Source organism: Lissotriton vulgaris, chromosome 9 (assembly GCF_964263255.1).
Source record: "Lissotriton vulgaris chromosome 9, aLisVul1.2, whole genome shotgun sequence".
In the NCBI taxonomy this organism is placed as follows: domain Eukaryota; kingdom Metazoa; phylum Chordata; class Amphibia; order Caudata; family Salamandridae; genus Lissotriton; species Lissotriton vulgaris.
The window spans coordinates 243,320,635-243,340,199 of record NC_141697.1 but is presented as its reverse complement, the minus strand read 5'-3'; the positions used below and the strand labels follow the sequence as shown (position 1 = coordinate 243,340,199).

At 51.3% G+C, this 19,565-nt stretch overlaps 1 protein-coding gene across 1 annotated transcript in view; it reads right to left on the bottom strand.

Annotated features, from left to right (window-relative positions):
- GCHFR (GTP cyclohydrolase I feedback regulator) overlaps positions 1–19,565 on the bottom strand; it is a 147,118-nt gene that overhangs the window by 18,268 nt on the left and 109,285 nt on the right. Inside the window, exon 2 of the mRNA XM_086937423.1 lies at positions 18,782–18,876. Coding sequence (XP_086793549.1) covers positions 18,782–18,876 — 95 coding nt within the window. The remainder of the gene's footprint in view (positions 1–18,781; positions 18,877–19,565) is intronic.

The window sequence follows — 19,565 nt, the reverse complement described above, 5'->3', positions numbered from 1 at the left end:
GGAGGCCCCCTCTGAGAAGCGGCCGACGAAGGTATTCCCCACTGCACCTGCCGGTATCTGTGTACGGCGGCGAGAAAGAAAGGAGCAGACTCGGAGACGGAGGAAAGGCGGAGCGGCCGCGGAGCACTCCGAAACGGTGAGCCCCCCCCCTGGGAGTACACGATCAAAGACATCTGTGGCTAAAGTCTGGCAGCCACGTCAGAAGAAACAAACCCCACTTACCCCCCGGGACAGTGCGTCTGAGCGCACCAGCGGGAGGCCGATTGTGGGGGAGGCGAGTGCCCCCGGGGGACAGAGAAAGACAGCATCAAAATACATGAGAACGCGGGGGTAACCGGCAGCACCCGACCACACGAAGCAATAGTGGCTGTCCTGACCCACTAATAGTAGCACGATCTCAACAGCCAAAGTAAAAGACACCCTGTCGAGACCTCGACCACGCCAGTAATAACAACACCATAAGGGGCACATTGAGGAAATTGAGTGCAACTGATAGGATACTCTACCTGGCAACGTGACGGCCGACTTGACCCTACCTGAGAGGCCTAACATGAGTCCATCCTGTCTAAGACGCAACCAATGACTGACAGCGACATAGTGCATTTGCCACTAGAAGTAAAGGATTGCAGCACCGCAGTCATTACGGCCGCTGCAGCAGCCTTCCAGACGGCGACAGCGCAAGGGTACGCAATTACTGGCCGGAGGCGTCCTGCACTAGGGTCGGTGTGACGACAGTGAGGGAGTGAGAGGGACATCTGCCCAGACAAGCATAATATCAGAGTGCACACCCACCCGCGGTCCCCTGACCTACACGCCGGGGAAAGAGATAATCATCCAACGCAATCCACAGCACAGAGAGGGACGGCCCCAGTCTCCACAAGTCGCGACGCCATGGCGGGCAAAGGAACCAGGAGTGGATCCACTCAGGCCAAACTGGATAAATTTGCGTACAGCCAACACGGACAATCGCAAAACAATGGGCGCAACTCCACGGGTGCTACCCCGGAAACGGAAGGGACCAAAAAGATAACGCTTGAAGACATTATGAAAACCCTTACAGAAGTCAAAACAACAGTGGGCTCCATCTCCTCTGAAGTCACGCTGCTACGTGCGGACTTCCAAAAAATGACTGAAAGAGTATCCCAAGTAGAGGTGGTCACGAAATCTCTGGTGGAAGACACGTCAGAACTACAAATAGCCATGGAACGCATGGAGAAAGTCACCAAACTCCTGCAGGATAAGTTGGACGACCAAGAAGGGCGTTCTCGAAGGAATAATGTACGCATCCTTGGACTTCCGGAAACGGAAGGGAAGGGGGCTATGGACCTCTATGTCGAAGACCTCATCAAGACCAAACTGCAACCCAAAGGACTATCCCACTTCTTTTCAGTGGAAAGAGCACACAGGGTTCCGGGCGGAGCGCCTAAGCCAGGAGCAACACCGCGGCCTGTGCTGGCAAGACTCTTCAATTTTAGAGACAGGGATGCAATCCTACAAGCAGCGAGGGTCTCCCCACCTGTTAAGATTCAGAACGCAACCTTATCCTTCTTCCCGGATTACACGGCGGAGGTGGCCAGACGCCGCAAATCATTCACGGAGGTAAAAAAAACACTACGAGACAGAGAATTGCCATACTCCATGCTATTTCCCGCCAAGCTACGGATAGTAGCTGATGGAAAGGCGTGGTTCTTCGACACACCAGAAGCGGCCCAAGACTGGCTGGAGGGTTGGAGGCAAGTGGGGCAACGTCACCGTCCACACAAAGATCGGACTAATCACCGCAACGGCACGCAAATGGACAGCCGGACCAGCCACCCGTCTCATCAGGATGGCACGGTGGCAACGGAGTCCGACTCAACACAAGGTCCGCTACACTCTGGGCGAACAGCACTGATCTGAAGATTGACTATATATGAGAAGACCTGAGGGTGCCGCAATGGACCTTGGACTTGGTGCAGCTGAGTAAGGTGGGCGCAGTTAGTGCCTGAGGGGGACTCACCAACCCCACAAGCAAATAAGATAGTTGGGGGAGGACTAAAGCACTCTGCAATGTTGGGGAAACGGGCGGGATTTTGTCCGTGGAGCAGGGGAGGGGGGATGGGGATACAGTTTTATTGTTCACGTTTTTGTTTATGGTCATCACTCACTTATTTATTTATTTATTTATTTATTTATTATGCAACTTATAACGCGCAGACTAAACCCGAAGGTATCAAGGCGCCTATCAAAATCAATCAACAAAATTTGCAGAGCACCACTACGGGTATGCACGTGTAAAAAGGTGAGTCTTTAGCGCGGATCTAAAAGTTTGCAGAGAGGGACGGGATCTTACTTCCAAAGGGAGGGCATTCCACCATTTAGGTGCCAGGAAGGAAAAGGCCTTACCTCCCCATCTTGCTCTTCTGACACGAGGTACAGAAAGAAGAAGTTTGTGGCTGGAGCGAAGATTCCTACTGGGGTTATGCTGAGAAAGAATGGATCCCATGCTTGTAGGGCTGGATTTAGCTAAGGCTTTATACACCAGGCACATGGATTTGAAAAGGATCCGGTACTCAACGGGGAGCCAGTGAAGTTGTTTTCGGGCTTCGGTGGCAGAGGCACGTTTCGGTAGGTCAAGAGCAAATCTCGCTGCCGCGTTCTGGACCACCTGCAAGCGCTGTAGATGACTCTTATTCAGTCCTGCATACAGCGCGTTGCAGTAATCCAGTCGCGAGCCCAAGAGAGCGACAGCAAGTTGCTTTCTTGCCTGGGGTGACAAAAAGTGCCTGATTTTCCTTAGAATGTGGATAATCCCCCAGCAGGTCGAAACAGTCCTGTTGACCTGTTGGCACATACTAAGGTTGGGGTCGATCATAACTCCCAGGTTTTTTGCTGACGAAGTGGGCTCGGGACATAAGCCTAGCGAGTTCGGCCACCACTCCGCCGACCAGATCGCTTCCTTTCCTCCAAAGACCATCACCTCCGTCTTCTCCCCATTCAGTTTTAGTGAGTTGTGGATCATCCACTGGCCAACTGCCTCCATGCAAGATCTAAAATTGGCGGCAGTTGACGTAGCTGGCTGGGAGAGAGAGACTAGGATCTGAGTGTCGTCCGCGTAGGAAACTACCTCCATCCCAAAAGATCTAATGAGTCTGGCAAGGGGGGTCACATAGATATTAAAAAGGGTAGGACTAAGCGCTGACCCTTGAGGGACCCCACATTGCACAGACAGGGATGGAGATAGAAACGATCCCAGCATTATCCTTTGTTCTCTATGGTCGAGAAAAGAGGAAAGGAGTCCCAGAGCAGGCCCGCGGACCCCAATCTCCCTCAGGCGAGATGTTAACACCACGGGAGACAGGGTATCGAAGGCCGCTGTGAGATCTAGAAGGATCAGGAGGGAGGTCTGACCCTCGTCAACTCTAGTGCGGATTGTATCCAGCACTATGGTGAGGGCAGACTCGGTGCTATGTTCCCTCCTGAAACCATGCTGGGAGAGATCCAAACAGCCCGAGCTCTCCACAAATGCAGTCAGATGTTTATTCAGATGGGCTTTGAGCATCTTTGCGGGAGCCGGGAGCAGTGAGATGGGGCGAAAGTTTTTTAACACCCCGGGGTCCACTTCACACGTAATGCTACCACCCTAGATAGCGGCATACTCCTAGGCCTCATCACGAAAGGCACCGACAAGTTGCTCACTACACTATTCCAACGACTACATGGCCAACCCACTTCAGGCTGCACCCACTGAGAGTGCCACGGTAACGGTAGGGGTGCCCCCTTTGCGCATGCTAACTTGGAACGTCAGAGGCCTGGGAGACAAAATAAAGATGGGCCTGGTCCTGCAGGCTATTAAACGCCAGAGCCCGGATGTGGTTCTGCTCCAAGAAACACACCTTGCAGGGACGACATGCAAAGCGCTTGATAGGCGCGGATATAAAATGGCAACACATGCAGACTTCACTTCTGGGTCCAGGGGGACAGGGATACTACTAAAAAAGTTGGCGCCCTTTATAATTACACAACATGCGACGGGCGACCAGGGACGCTTCGCAGCGATACATGGCCAGTGGGAGGGCAAGCCGCTTAATGTGGTATCAGTATACATCCCCCCGGCACTGCACTCCGTAGCGTTACCTGCACTGGGCAAATTCCTCCTGGACCTCCCTGAAGGTGACACAATCATTGGGGGTGACCTAAATGCAATAATAGACTCTGCGTTGGACGCCTTTCCCATCAGGGCCCGCACAAGAGGGACTACACCACTCCCTGACTTTTTAGACGCACTGGGCATTGTGGATGTATGGCGGCATCTGCACCCCGCAGCGACCCAATACACTTTTTACTCCGCCATGCACAACAGCCTGTCTCGCATAGATTACTTTTTGTTCCTGGGGGTGGGACTAGGTTCGGTAGACAAGGTTGACATCCTACCCAGAGGCATATCTGACCACTCACCAATCGTTCTCACCCTTACTACTAGAGAACAGAAATGCGCTAGGATCTACCCAGTTTACCCCAATTATTTCAAAGTCTCTAAAATACGGAAGAAACTAAAACTAGCGACGACACACTACTTTGCAGAAAACGCTGGGACGGTGGCCTCACCATCAATTCTATGGGAGGCTTACAAAACCGTCCTACGAGGGACTGCAATAGCAGCCATCACGGGGCACAAACGGGATTCCCGGAAAGAACTTGCAGAACTAGAACTGGCACTCCATGATGCAAACACGGCGCATATGGCGGACCCCTCCCCGACTACGACACACACACTGCAGCTACGGCAACAACAGTACCAGGCCCACCTCAGAACGACAGTGCAGGGCTACATCGCAAACACTAAACATAGAATTTATGATGTGGGCGACAAGGCAGGGAAAATGCTGGCATGGTTGGATAAGAGAGAGGGAGGCGCAAGAGGTATTCAGAGACTATGTACTACAGACGGCCAAGTACTGACACACCCGGAAGACATTGTGCGCACTTTAGCAAATCATTTTCAAACCATATACACCCCAGATCATGTCGTCACTGCACAAATGGCGACAATCTCACTAGCAGACATTGGCATCCCCAGCATAACACCAGAGACTGCACGAGACTTAGAGGCAGATCCTTCAGAAGAAGAAATCCAACTGGCAATACAATCGCTACAATCAGGCAAAGCACTAGGGCCTAATGGACTGCCTGTGGAATGGTATAAATCAATGGCCTCAGAACTCAGTAGACCCCTACTGGACATGTATATGGAGAGTAGGGAGCGGGCAGAACTGCCGCTGGATCAACGCACGGCCACGATAGTGGCTATACCTAAGCCGGGTAAACCCCCAGCCGAATGCACCTCATATCGCCCGATATCATTACTAAATGTGGACGCCAAGGTGCTGGCTAAACTTCTGGCCAACCGTCTGATGCCGCACCTGCGCACCCTGATCCACCCCGACCAATCGGGCTTTATGCCCCATAGAAGTACGGCGCTGAACCTCTGGAGGGTTCATGGGGTACTGGCTCGGTCATACCTCCTCTCAGAGAAGGCTGTGATCCTCTCCCTTGACGCCAAAATGGCTTTTGACCTAGTAGAATGGGAATACCTCTTTGAGGTGCTTGCGCGTATGGGCTTTGGGTCGAAATATATAGCCTGGATACGACTACTCTACACAAAACCAGTGGCGCAGGTGGTGACTAATGGCCACATCTCACCGGTGTTCCCGTTGGGCAGAGGGACCAGACAGGGGTGCCCTTTGTCACCCTTACTCTTCGCGTTAGTGCTCGAAACCCTTAGCAATCCTGATCAGAAACACGCCCTTATTTAAGGGCATTAAATGGGAGGAGGGGTGGGAGGACAAGGTCTCCCTATATGCTGATGACATGCTCATTTACATGGTTGACCCGGACAACGGAATCTCAGCCCTGCTGGAAATTTGTAACACGCATGGGAAGTCGTCGGGCTATACCCTGAACTGGTCAAAATCGGTGATCTACAAGTTAAAGGGTCCGGCACCGAGACTACGGGAAAACTGCCCCCTGGCGGCGCCGACGACCTCCTTCAAATATCTGGGCATTGTCATCGCACATTCTGAAGCAGATTTCTTCGCTAACAACCTCAAACCACCTATGGATCACTTGCGCGCAGACGTTAAGCACTGGGCAACCTTGCCCCTCACCCTCCTGGGAAGGGCAGCCTTATATAAGATGATGGCACTCCCCAGATTTCTGTACATATTAGAAAACACCCCACATCTTGTCCCTCCGCGATACTTCAAACAGATTGCGGCGTTGGTCTCCAATCTACTCTGGAATAATGGCCCAGCGCGAATAGCCTATGACAAATTGGTGAAAAATTGGTATGAGGGAGGGATTGCGCTTCCCAATATTCAGCTATATTACTGGGCGGCTCAACTCAAAATAATTAACCAATGGATCCCCACCCCGAGAGACGACCCAGCGTACAGGGCAGACTGGTCACAATTAGGGACGGACTGCATGCTCTCGGTACTGTATAATAAATCGCAACTCAAAAATCTGGGGGCGTGGCCAAGATGGCGTCGGAGTAAGACGTGCTTTCGAGTCGCTCCGGCGCCCGACCTGCTAAGCATTGTACAGCATCACCTTCAGGGCGCCACTCGGCTCTGAAACGACCACAGAGGCCGTCGGCATCGAGCGGAGTGGTCCGGTGTTCCCGGCGAGTCCCAGAGTGGCCGTACCACGACCCTAGGTGCACTTCATCACCGGGCCTGCTGCGCACCGGCCTCGCGTAGAGGAGAGGCCGTCTGGGAGTGCAGTGACTCGGCGCCGGCTGGGCGTGGCATTGCGGAGTGGCGGTCGCCCTCCGCCTCCCCTCGCCATCGGGATCCCTCCTCTACGCTGGGACACTGGTTTGATAGCAAGCTCCTTGCTGTGCGGGACTGAGAGGCTCGGCGGAGGGCCGACCACGCGGAGCCGTGCGATCTGCTCGCGGCTACTTCTAACAGCGTAGCGGCGCCCTCGGAGACCACTGCTGGGCCGGGGGGTTCTCCTCGTCCTTGTGTGCTCTGTGCCGCCTGGTGTGGTCTCTGCCCTGCCCCACCTGCAACTCGGGGTTGTTGGCCCTGCGCGGAGCACCCAGGCCTGGATATTGGTTGGGCTCGGAGGCCTGCTCGGCCCTGCGGACTACTTGCCCGGCCCACGTTATCCAGTGATAGTGGACTCAGCGGTGCACGGGCGGTATCGTGTGGCTGCGTTCGTGGCCTGGCTGTGTGAGACGGGGACTCCGGACTTACTGCCGTTACTCTGGACCTCTGGCGGGAGGCTCCCACGCCACCATCTTAACCGGGCGGCTGTTGCCCGTGGCGCAGGTACTTTTGAGCGGCCTACGTCCCCAGTAGCCTTGATTCCGCGGCTCTTCCACGGCTCCGCCGCGATGTCGAACTTGCGGCGCAAGGGGAGGACGGTGAAAGAGGGAGCCTCTAAAGCATCACAGCCGCCATCTTCCCCCGGAGCTAGTGGTTCGACTAGACAAGCGGACGAGGAGGCGCCCGCCACCAAGGCGTTCATGACGGAACTCTTCGCCTCTATCAAAGAGGACATCTCCGAGCTTCGCGCTCAGCTGGCGTCGGACCTGCGGGAGGTCCGGAGGGACGTGGACGGAATTGGTGAGCGGGTGGCCTCCTTAGAAGATCATGACTTAAGCATGGCGAACGACGTTCACCAATTGCAACAAGACGTTCTTCGCCTTACTGACCAGAACCTGAACTTGCAAGCATATGCCGAAGACCTGGAAAATCGCTCAAGGCGAAATAATATCCGTATCAGACCGGTCCCCTGGGAGGGGGAGGCTGGAGACTTGAGAGAATATGTGCAGGCCCTGTTTCTACAAGTGTTGGATGAGGAGGACGTTCAGGAGATCAAGTTGGATAGGGTGCACAGCGTTGGCCTGCCTAGGCGAGGAGGTGGCCTCCCCCGGACATCCTCGCATGTGTACATGACTTCCAAACGAAGGAACGCATCCTCCGGAGGGCTAGGGCCATCGCCACCTTGCAATTTCGCGACCATCGGCCGCAGCTGTTCCAGGACCTGGCGGCGTCTACGCTTCAAAAAAGGAGAGAATTCCGACCAGTGACTGCTTTTCTGAGGGAGCGTGGCATCTCCTACTCCTGGGGACACCCCTTCCGTATTATATTCCGGTGGCAGAATAGACTGGCACAGATTCGCTCCCTGAAGGCCGCAAGGGAGCTGCTGGGGCTGGAGGATGACCCTTCTTCTCAAACAGCGCAGTCCTCACCATCGCGGCGACGGCGTCGCTCTTCTTCTTGGCACCGGGTTGGCTCTTCCCCGGACCGGTTGCGTCCAGACCACTCTGTCAGCTTGCTGGAGAGAGGATCAGCGGTGGCATCGGTGGCCTCGGCCACGCTTGCGGATACTCAGCAGAGCTCTGGTGCGGCGTGATCCCTGACTTCCTCGATGGTCGGGCGCCGGAGGGTCTCTGTCCCTACGGCCCTGGGGTACTATGGTACTTTTGGAGAAGACACCCCGGGCCTTGGCCCTGGGGGCCCCCGAACTGGTGCCCCCACCCCGATTCCAGTCTGATGTGGACCTTGTGACCTGTGGCCCATTGGAACTGCTGACTGCTTGGTTCAGGTTACGGGTGTTTTTTTGGTTCTCGGGTTGTTGCAGGGGGGTGGGACAGTTGGTGCTCTGAATGTGGGTGCGATGACAGGGCAGTTGGGGTTGGGGTTGGGGGGCAGGGGTGGGGTGGTGGCAGCCGGGTGTGATGGATGCGTGCTATTGCTGGCTTCAGTGCTATTTACTTTTGCGTTTTTTCCTTTGCTCTATGATGATGCCTCCTCAGCTCTTGTGCTCTATGGTGGAGAGGCCTTTCTGGGAGGTTGGGGGGGAGTGCGTGTGGTCCCTCCGGTGTGGTTGTGGCTTGGGCCTTTCCCTTGGCTCCCTATGAGTAGTTGTCCTCGATGGGATTGGGATCCGTTGTGTGGCAGGGATCGCAGAGTTGGGAGTGGATGTCTGGGCACTTACATAGCGTGGAGTTTTAGATCCCCATTATGCCTGTTAGTATAGGCACCTGGAACGTGAAGGGCCTCAATTCACCGCAGAAGCGGCAGAAACTTTGAAAGTACATTTCGGACCATCACCTGGATGTGGTTGCTCTTCAGGAAACCCACCTAGCTAGGAGGGACGAAATGAGACTTCGTCATAGGCAGTTCCCCCTTATCTACAGGGCGTCCGCGCCCACGAAGCATAGAGGGGTAGCCCTCCTCTTCCGGGCTTCTCTCCACTTTCAACCCCTGGGAGTGAGCGTTGATAAGGAGGGACGTTGGCTAATGGTGAAGGGGATGCTGTATGATCGCTTGTGTACCTTTGTCGTGGTGTATGCTCCGAATGCAGGTCAAAATGGCTTTTTGCAATGTTTGTTGGATAAGATGGGGGACTTTGTGGATGGGCACTTAATCGTATTGGGAGACTTCAACATGGTGTGGGACAAGGACTTGGATAGCTCTGGGGCACGCAGGGCAGACACTGGCGTCTTCTCGGAAGAAACACAGCGTCAAGTGGGTGAAATGGGACTGGTGGACAGCTGGCGCTTTGTCCACACACAGGCCAGGGACTACACTTTTTTCTCTCACGTCCATCGCTCATATTCCCGCATAGACTATATTTTGGTTAGCCAGGCCCTCAGGGGGGATATTCGAATGACTGATATCTTTCCACTCTCGCTGTCGGATCATAGCTTGGTGGTCTTGGGGCTGCTTTGGGCCGCGGGGGGAGACGGCTGGCGAAAGTGGTACTTCCCGGCGGCTCTGGTGAGGGATGAGGTGTCCTGTAAGGCATTGAGGAAGGCTATTGGTGATTTTTTTGTGCTCAACCCGCCTTCTGACACGTCGGTGTATAACACGTGGGACGCATGCGAGGCCTCCTTGCGGGGCACATGCCTCGCCCTCAACGCAAACCTTAATAAACTTCGGCGGCGGGAGAGGGACGCTCTGGAATCGGAGCTTGCCACTTTGGAACAGGCGCACAAGGCGAACCCCTCCAGGGTGACCCTGCGCCCCCTGACAGCGGTGCGAGGGAAACTGAAGGCTCATTATAACAACAGGGCGGAATTTACCCTTCTGCGCCTTCGTCGTACCTCCTACTCCCAGGGCAATAAGATTGGGCGCCACCTTGCTCGGCAGCTTCGTGACAAACGCGAACGGGATTATGTCGGAGGCGTACGAGTCCACGCTGGCTCTGTTCAGCATAAAGACGCGGACAAGGCGGCCATATTTGGTCGCTTCTATGAAGAGCTCTATTCGAGCGACGCTCTCAATCCAGAGGCTCAATCCGAGTTTCTGGGAGGTCTGCCTCTACCGAGAGTTTCCAGAGAATGGAATGACTTGTTGTCCTCCCCCATTTCTCGGGAGGAGGTTTTGGATGCTATCAAGGCCTTGAAACTGCATAAAGCCCCTGGGCCTGACGGCTATACGGCCCTATTCTACAAGACGTTTGCGTCCGACGTCTGCGACCACTTAGTCTCCCTCTTCAATGCGATGGCCACTGACGGTAGAACTACGGACTCCATGGCTGAGGCGTTGATTACTATTATCCCCAAACCAGGTAAGGATCTTTCCTCCTGTGCATCTTACCGTCCGATAGCGCTTCTCAACCTGGACGCTAAATTGTACTCCTCCATCCTGGCGGGCAGGCTGCAAGATCTGATGCCTGCTCTGATCCACCCTGATCAATCTGGCTTCATTAAGGGTAGGCAGACTCATGACAATCTGCGACGCGTCGTCCATTTAATTGAAAAAGCAGAGCGATTCCGCATTCCAGCAGTGTTGGTAGGGCTTGATGCGGAGAAGGCCTTTGACCGTGTAGATTGGGGGTTCCTGCACCGAACGCTGGTGGCCTTTGGGTTCTCGCCCCACTTTATAAGGATGATTGAGGCCAATTACAATAACCCTACCTCCCGGGTGTTGGTTAACGGCCATAGGTCCGGGAGTTTTCGTCATTCCCGGGGAACGCGCCAGGGCTGTCCACTCTCGCCCCTTCTCTTTGCCCTTAGCATAGAACCATTGGCACTGGCGATACGGGAGAATGAGCGGATACTAGGACTCCCCTTTACGGGCGAGCAGCATAAGATCTCGCACTTCGCCGATGATGTCCTACTGTCCCTTCGAGACCCGGCAGTGTCACTACCCCATGTCCATTCGGTGCTCTCTGAGTATGAGGCAGTGGCGGGGTTTAAGGTTAACTTTGATAAGTCCTACATCTTAAATTTGACCTTGCCGCCGGGGGAGGTGCAACAGATCCGGTTGCTTACTCCGCTCTCGTGGACATCGTCCTCTCTGCTCTACTTGGGCGTGCGGCTGACCTCTACCATAGGCGCCTTATTCCAGGCTAACTTCCCCCCGATGCTGGCGTCGATTCGTACGGAACTGGAGCGGTGGAAGCCCAAATTTATCTCATGGCTGGGTAGGATTCATGCACTCAAAATGGTTCTTTTACCCAAGCTCCTTTACCTTTTTCAGGCCTTGCCTATCCCGATAGGGCTGGACTACTTTCGTCGGCTAAAATCCGTGATGCTGAAGTATGTCTTGCAAGGCGGTCGGGCGCGGCTTCCGTTTACGGTTCTCCGGCGCCCGCGGTTGGAGGGAGGAGTGGGCTTTCTGGACATGCATTTATACTACAAGGCTGCCCAATTGAGAGTCCTCGTGGAGTGGTCCCAACAACTTTCGGAGAAGCACTGGCTCCACATGGATCGGAGCGTTGCGGGTCGTTCCATCTGGGATTTGGCCTGGAAGCCTAAGGTGGACCGGCCCAGAAACGCGTACATTAGCACTCCTACCAGCACGGTGCTGAAGGTCTGGGACACGGTGAGTAGCGATGACCGGTGGACCACATTCCCGTCCCTGTTCACCCCGATCCATTTCAATCCGGCCTTTCCCCCGGCGATGACGGAGGGCCCCTTTGCGACTTGGAGGGAGGGTGGCTGTAGAGCCCTCACCCACCTATTCCATGGTGCCGAACCCCTCACTTTCCATAACTGTATGAGGGATTATGGTGTTTTGCCGACGGAGCGCTTTAGACACCTTCAGCTCCTGCACTGGGCGACGTCACCTGGAGTGGTGGATGCCGCTACCAGAGCCTTGACGAAATTCGAAACTTTCCTCCTTCGCACGTCCACTATGAAGGGGGCGATCTCCTTCCTGTATGGGCTGTTGTTAGACACTACCATGTCTCCACGGCCTCGATATCAGGATCACTGGGAGGCCACGCTGGGGAGGGACATTTCCGACAGCGAGTGGAGGAGCTTGTGGCGGGACGTGACAGCACATAACCACTCTACCGACCTCAGGGAGGCCCATATGAAGCTCCTATTCGACTGGTACTTGTACCCTTCTAAACTACACCGCATATTTCCAACGACCTCAGATAGATGTTGGAGGGGCTGTGGGATGCTGGGGGACTTCAGCCATATATGGTGGGACTGTCCCACCATCCGGCCTTTCTGGTCCGAGGTTCTCTCCCACATTAAAGCTATACTGGGTTACCCACTCCCGAACTCCATGGACTTTGTTTTGCTGGGCCTTAGAGATCCATTGCTTGAACACCAGACTAGGGCTGATAAGCGCATTATGTGGTTATGCTTGGGTGCAGCCAAGCTGACTCTGGCAGCCGCTTGGAAAAGCCCGTCTGCCCCTGCCATCTCTTTGTGGCACGCCCGTCTATGGCGCTTTTTGAGTTTGGAGCGGCTCTCAGACATCTTTCTGGGGAATTTTAAAAACTTTATGTTCAACTGGGGCCCCTTGGTGAGGTTTTTGTCCCGAGGCCTGCCTTCGGCAGTTTGCCCGTCAGCACTGCGGGCACTTCATCTCTTCCAAATTTGATTACAGATGTGATTGTTGCGGTTTGTGTGACTGTTGGTCGCCACCACTGGGTGGGAGGGGGGTGGTGGGGAGGGAGGGAGAATGGGGGTGGTAGTTGGGGAGTTGTTTTTTCCTCTTGTTGCGACTTGTTGTGCTCCCGAGAACAGACGTTATGACTTAGAGGGGGCTTGGGTTGCTCTTCCCGCGCTGGGGACATCGCATCAACTATTGGGATTTCCAGGCACACTTTGGACACTGTGATGGGCGGGCCTCCTTGTCCGCATTTTTGCTGCTCTACCTGGCTATCGCCCTCTTTGATGCAGACTTTGATGCCCTATTGCCCCTCCCTTTGCGATCATATTTTTGGCACCCCCTGTGTGGGGTTATGTGGCGGAGTGTCGCCTGTTCTTCTCTCTTTTTTCTTTCTTGATCCCCTTGTTCTGTTCCCCCTCCCCTTTCTTTCTTCACTTTTGCATACTATAAATAAAAATTTTACAAAAAAAAAATCTGCACGGTCCAACACAACACACAGCAACCCTCTGGCATATAGCACAGGCACGACTGGGCTGGAAAGGAAGAATCACCAAAATGACACCATTATGGGACACAAAGTCACTGGGAAACCTTAGAGTATGCAAAGGGTTTGCGCAGTGGGACTCTATAGGAATCTCCACGGTGGGGGACCTCTGGGACAAAGACACGGTAATACCATTCCCACAACTCCAGCAGCAGTATGGCCTCAGACCCACTGAAACATTTAGATACGTACAAATTAGGCACGCACTACTCCAGGCAATCCCAACGGGCACTGATCTGCTGGACTCCTCACCACTTGAGGACAGACTATTGACAGACTTCATGCAGCAGAGCGCCACTTCCCTCACATACAAAAAACTGATTAACAACTTAGAGGACCCCACGATGAAACTTAAGGAACAATGGGAAGGGTAGATCGGTATGATGGATGAATCGGAATGGAATGAAGACTTGGCCTCCCCAAGAGAGGTAGGCATCTCGGCAAAATTTAGACTGGTGCAACTAAAAATATTACACCGCATCTACTACACCAGGACACTACTCCACAAAATACATAGAGCGCCCCATCCCTTTTGCTTGAGGGGTTGCGGGGAGGAGGGAACACTGCTCCATACACTATGGGACTGCCCACACATACAGGAATTCTGGAGGCAAATAATGCGCACCATCTCCCAGACACTCAGGGTTTCCACTTTACCAGAACCACGTAAGTGCCTTTTGAATGTCTGGGACCCCAATGACCTAGATAGATACGGGATAATTTGGGCCACGCTGGCCATGACAGTAGCTAAGCGTGATATTGCACAAAAATGGGGGGCTCCGGACTTGCCCACTGCAAACAGATGGGCTAAAAACATGGATATCCTGATGGTCACGGAGAGAACTGTGTATGTCCTTCGAGCTGCCCCCCGCAAATGGAACAAGGTGTGGACAGCATGGAATGTTTATAGGGGTGAGATCTGTGAACCCTTACCAGAGGGAGACGAACTGGACTCCGAGGGGGAGGAGGAGTGATGGATGGGGCTGGGGATGTATGCTTACTCATGCTAAACGCAGCAACGTATTGGAATAACTTACCTGGGTGAAGACAATGGGGCAAGGAGACCTGCTGATGGGAGGAGAAGTGTGAAACATAAATAAAAGTGATGACCCAAGTTTGGGGGGGGGGACTTTCTCTTGGAGTTATACGAGAGATGCCCATGTTGGGTACCACAGAGCGGGAGAAAATTGTTAAATTCTGATAACATATGTAAGGATGTACGGAAGAGCATATACAGAGTTTAGAGAGGGAGAACGAGATTAGACTATAGCATAGGTGCTGCCGAATAAGATTCCAAAAATGTATTATACGAATGTGAATATACCAACTTGAAAGTATCATAATGACTGTATATTATGCCTTCATGTCAATAAAGATTTAAAAAAAAAAATCCGATTCTATAGACTGTTAATAATTTACTTTTAGAAAGTAAGTTATTCTCTGCCTGAAGTTCCGGGGTGCTAATTTGCATTGGCTCCTCAGCTTCTCCCAGTAGGTGAATAGCCTTGAATAGGTGTGTAAAAGGTATGAAATGGTTCACAGGAGCAAACAATAGGCTGACCAGAATAGGTAAAGGTGAATGCTCTTTAACTCCATAGAACATGCAGAGTGAGGGATGTGGGCATCCTTTTTGACACTAATTGACAGGTCTGCTTAGCCACTTCTAAAACTTGGGGAACACTTGAAAAGAAGAGATTATTATGTCAAGACTATTCTTGTTTATCCACTAATTGCCAGAGGACCCTGCTCTTGTCCTACCATACATCTGAATTTACTGTGGGCAGAGTGCCTTCCTCAAACTAGATGTTAGTGTTAAGAGTAGGAGGTCATTGGGATTACCACATTACACTCCCCATCCCTTAGAGCTCATGTGTAGTGTGCCCTAAGTCTTTTGCCATCTTGAAAATACCCTGCCACGTGACATTTGGCATTTTGGGTCCGTTTGAGGTAAAGCAGACAGGATCTACTGAAAAACGTGGGCAGGTTGGCCCCAGGGACCTTTTACCCTGTTGGTTAGGATATGCACAGGAGTCATTCTCACCCACTACCTAGTGCCAGTCATAGATGTGGCACCTCTGGCATCCACTTCAGAACACTCTCTGGACAAGCAAAAGACCAGAAGTGGACTGGACTTGCTGTGCTGTCTGCGACCTGATGGATTGAACTGATTACTTCTTGTCGCCAGGACTTTTGTGGAGAGGTGTGGTGCAGCGGCCAGGGCAGCTGACTTCGGAGCATAGGGTTTACAGTTAGATCCCTGGTCCTGGTGGCAGATCAGCTCAGCACCATGTGACTCTGGGCAATAGCTCACTTAATTTCCACGCCGGCCCCCAGCGCCTTGAGACGCGTAAGGGTGAGTAGTTCGCGCTTTACAAATACGGATTTACAAAGAAATGGATTCCAAAGGTCTGTTGGCTAGCGTACTGTGTGGCTTGCAGCTAGACAATGAGCGTCAAGATCCCTTCTTCTGGAAGCTGGGAGCATCCAGCTGACCAGTGGTAGTCTTGAAATATTAAACACATTAAAAACTGTCCTACATCTTACTGCATTAATATGTTCAACAGTCACAGGAAGAGGTGTGGCGCAGCGGCCAGGGCAACTGACTACAGAACCCGGGGGCTCACGGTTTGATCCCCGGCGCCGGATGCAGATCAGCCTAGCACCATGTGACTCTGGGCAATAGCTCGCTCCATCTTCCCTACGGACCCCAGCGCCTTAACATCATCGGGTAATTGTTTGCGCTTTACAAATACTGGACATTTACAGTAATGTGAAAAGTGTACAGGGTGACAACTTCAGGCTCAGTGTGTGCTTTCCCAGTGTCTTGCTCTGCATGAGACATCAACTCTGAAAGAAAATGCTCTAACCAGGCTTTGGGAAGCACCTACAGCTGCTGGCTGCTATCCGTCATATAGAAATATGTGGGATGAAAAAAGTGGGGACTCTCTAATAGGGAACATGTAAAAGAAATTTTTGCAATTCCCACGTGTGCCACCCGACTGGGATTTTGGTTTCTCTCCGGGATGTTACTGCATCCAGATATGTAACACTACAACTGACATTCACCTAAAACTTGCCGGTACTGTTGGCTTTGTCAATGGTTGTTTGCGGTTTCAGATAAAGGAGTAACAACAATGATTTGTATTGAATAACTAACATTGGAAATATTTCAATTTAGAAATTGTGATACTGTGAATTAAATATAATTGAGGCCTGTGGAAGAAGTATTGGCCTTCAGTTATGTGTGCTTTATGTTAGCTATGTATGCCCTTTTTATCTGCACATCCTGTCCATCTGCACATCTTCAACCTCATCTCTTTCCTCTTCAGCACCCTCTTTACTCTATTCCCCGAATGCACTTCCTTGCATCTCCATCACTTCACTGCTCTCAAGCCTACACTGCACTCACTTTATTTTCTTTTTGAATTGTAAATATTTTGACATCTTTGTACCACATTCACACACATTTAAACAGAATTTTCAGTTGCAACTGGAATACATGACCAATGTTCTAGGTGCTCTGCAGAGAGGCCAACCATTGACAGGCACTTTGATTTGCCTTCAGCCTCAGGGCCAGAGCTTGCAATAAAAGCCTCTCATAAACACCTGGCATGATTCAAAGTATGCACTGTACAAGAGTAATACGATTCACAGAAAAAATACAGAAACACATTATGAAATAGCTAACACTGTTGGGGAATGCAAGATGAAGTAAAACATGAGAAATAATAGAGGAACTAAATCACCGACATACATTACCTTAGCGTTTTTAACATTCATTGTTTGTAAATCAGTCCATGTTTTTGGCATTAATGTGAAGGGCATGAAGATAGGGCCAATTTTACCGCAATACAGCATGTAACTGTCTTTACCATAAGCACATATTTCTCCCTTTGCACTTGACTTAGTCATTTGGATCTAGTTTGCAAGGGAACAAAAACCCCACTCGTCTTTTGGATCAAGTTCATGGGGAGGACAAATAAAAGCAGCTCCCCTTCTATAGGGGCAAACGACCTGCACCTAGGGTGTCACAGTGGGGGAGGTTAGCGTGACCAGGGGTCTCAGCACAGTATACATTAACACAAGATTAGCATTTTAACACTTACCATTACCGAGGACAAGACGCCAAATTAGACTTGCGTGCATTCAGCCCTACTGTGTGACGAATGGGAAAGAGTGGGATCTATGCCTGTGAAAGATGGACGTCAGGCCTCAGGCAGGGAATCAGACTCCAACACTCAAACCTGTGACACCAACAGTGGATACCACCAGAGTACAATGGCTATGAAGGGCTTTAGAAAGGTATGCCCAGCATCCTGCATCCCATTGCAGAAAGTTGATTTACTGCCTGGCTTTGGTCGCCTGCTTCTTCAAACAGAGGCAGGGCAGGCAACTTGGGACAGACAGCCCAGGCTTAAATACATCAATTTGTGTAGATACATTCGTATCTCAAAATAAACCGATCTATTTAATATTTTCTGAGGTAAACATGTAGGAATTTCAGAGGGGCGCAGCCCTGGAGCATTAAAGGAGAAACCACCCATGCAGAGCAATGCTAAGGAATATCTGTGGAAATATACAGTGATTAGTATTTTTGTGTATGCAGCAGAAAATTAGAATAGCAGTGAGTAGGGGTGGTAAATCAGTGGTTGCACCACTCCTGCACTGACTTCTGGGGCTAATCGTGCAAATGTATGAAAATCTTCTGAACACCCTTAAATATCTCATTTGGTATAGGTGGAGGGGAAAATATTTTCCAAATGTAGCAAGGACAGGAGACTGTTAAAGGGCATTTAGGTCCTAACTATAACTGGAAACTTTTTTTTTTACCACTGTGAAAAGACCACCGATTTTGGATTAGATATATGTTTGTGCTTGTGTTTTGGGAATTTTTTTGTGAGTAAAGTTAAAAGTTCATGCATTTTCTAGCTCCATAATGTTGATATGTCTCTATAGCTCAGCTACAACTCCGCTGCTACTACTACTGACTTTCAGGGTGACAGAACCTACGATTCTAGGGGGAATGTAAGTCAGCGAACCTCCCCTCCTACTAAAGATGCAGGTAAACTAAAAGGGCTTACTTTTCCTTTGCTCCATTTACCTGTAGCTCCAAACCCATTTTTCAGTAAGTGACATAGTGCAAGTTGTTAGGGTGTGTCCAACTGCACAAAAATATAGGTTGGCATTTCAAAAGAACTGGAAGAGACGGCCTCTTTGGAAAACCGTGAACATCAACTCAAAATTCTAGTTGACCAGATTTCTACTGTCCAAGTTACAATGGATATGTGTTTTCAGTCATCTAATAAACTGTTGTCATCTTGGAACATGCTGTTATCATGCGATACTTCTGTGAAAAAGCAAAAAAGCTGTTTCCAATACTTACAAATTGTTTCCCAGAACCGTCCTCTTATTGGCTGCCAGTCGGGCCATTAGTATGTCGTCGGATGACTCATCTCCTACCACGGTAGGGCCAGTCTCCTGAAGCAGGAAATGCAAAGATGAAGACCTTGACGGCAGTAACACTAATGGTATTTAGCTGCTGATAATTTACAGCCGGCATTCATCACTGTTGCCACAGTCGCATGCCAGCAACGCTTTCAACAGACGTACTTATCTCAACGCCATTAACGCATTCTTACATCTGCCCTCGCGCACCCGCCTCGCGCTTCTGCATGACGCAGCCTTCACGCCCACTGACAAGTAGGGTGTTGTTCGATTCCACATGGAGGGGGGTGGCTCGCAAGCCAGAAAATTAACATGGGAAGCCGAGCCGAGTGTCTGGCTTGGCTTTAAGAGCATGATCACGAGCGGACCTATGAAAATATGTGCCATGTAAAAATATAATAAAGCCTCTTTAATGTTTGAAACATGTGGGAGATGTTTACTTTTGTACACTGGATCATATCACATCATTGATTGCCATTTATTAGAAAAGAGAGCTACATATGAATTTACACACATTCATGAAATCCCCCCACCACTAATATGGACGCATTCATGTAACTCTCCACTAGTATGCGGCCTACTTTGTTTTTATAGGTGGCTAAGTGGAACGACAATATGGTCTTGTAAATCATACGCAGAAGATGGGACTCAAATTGGTCTGAAATAAACGATTAAAGCAAAGGAGGCACGTTGAAATAAAGTGACTGCCAAGGATCACACAA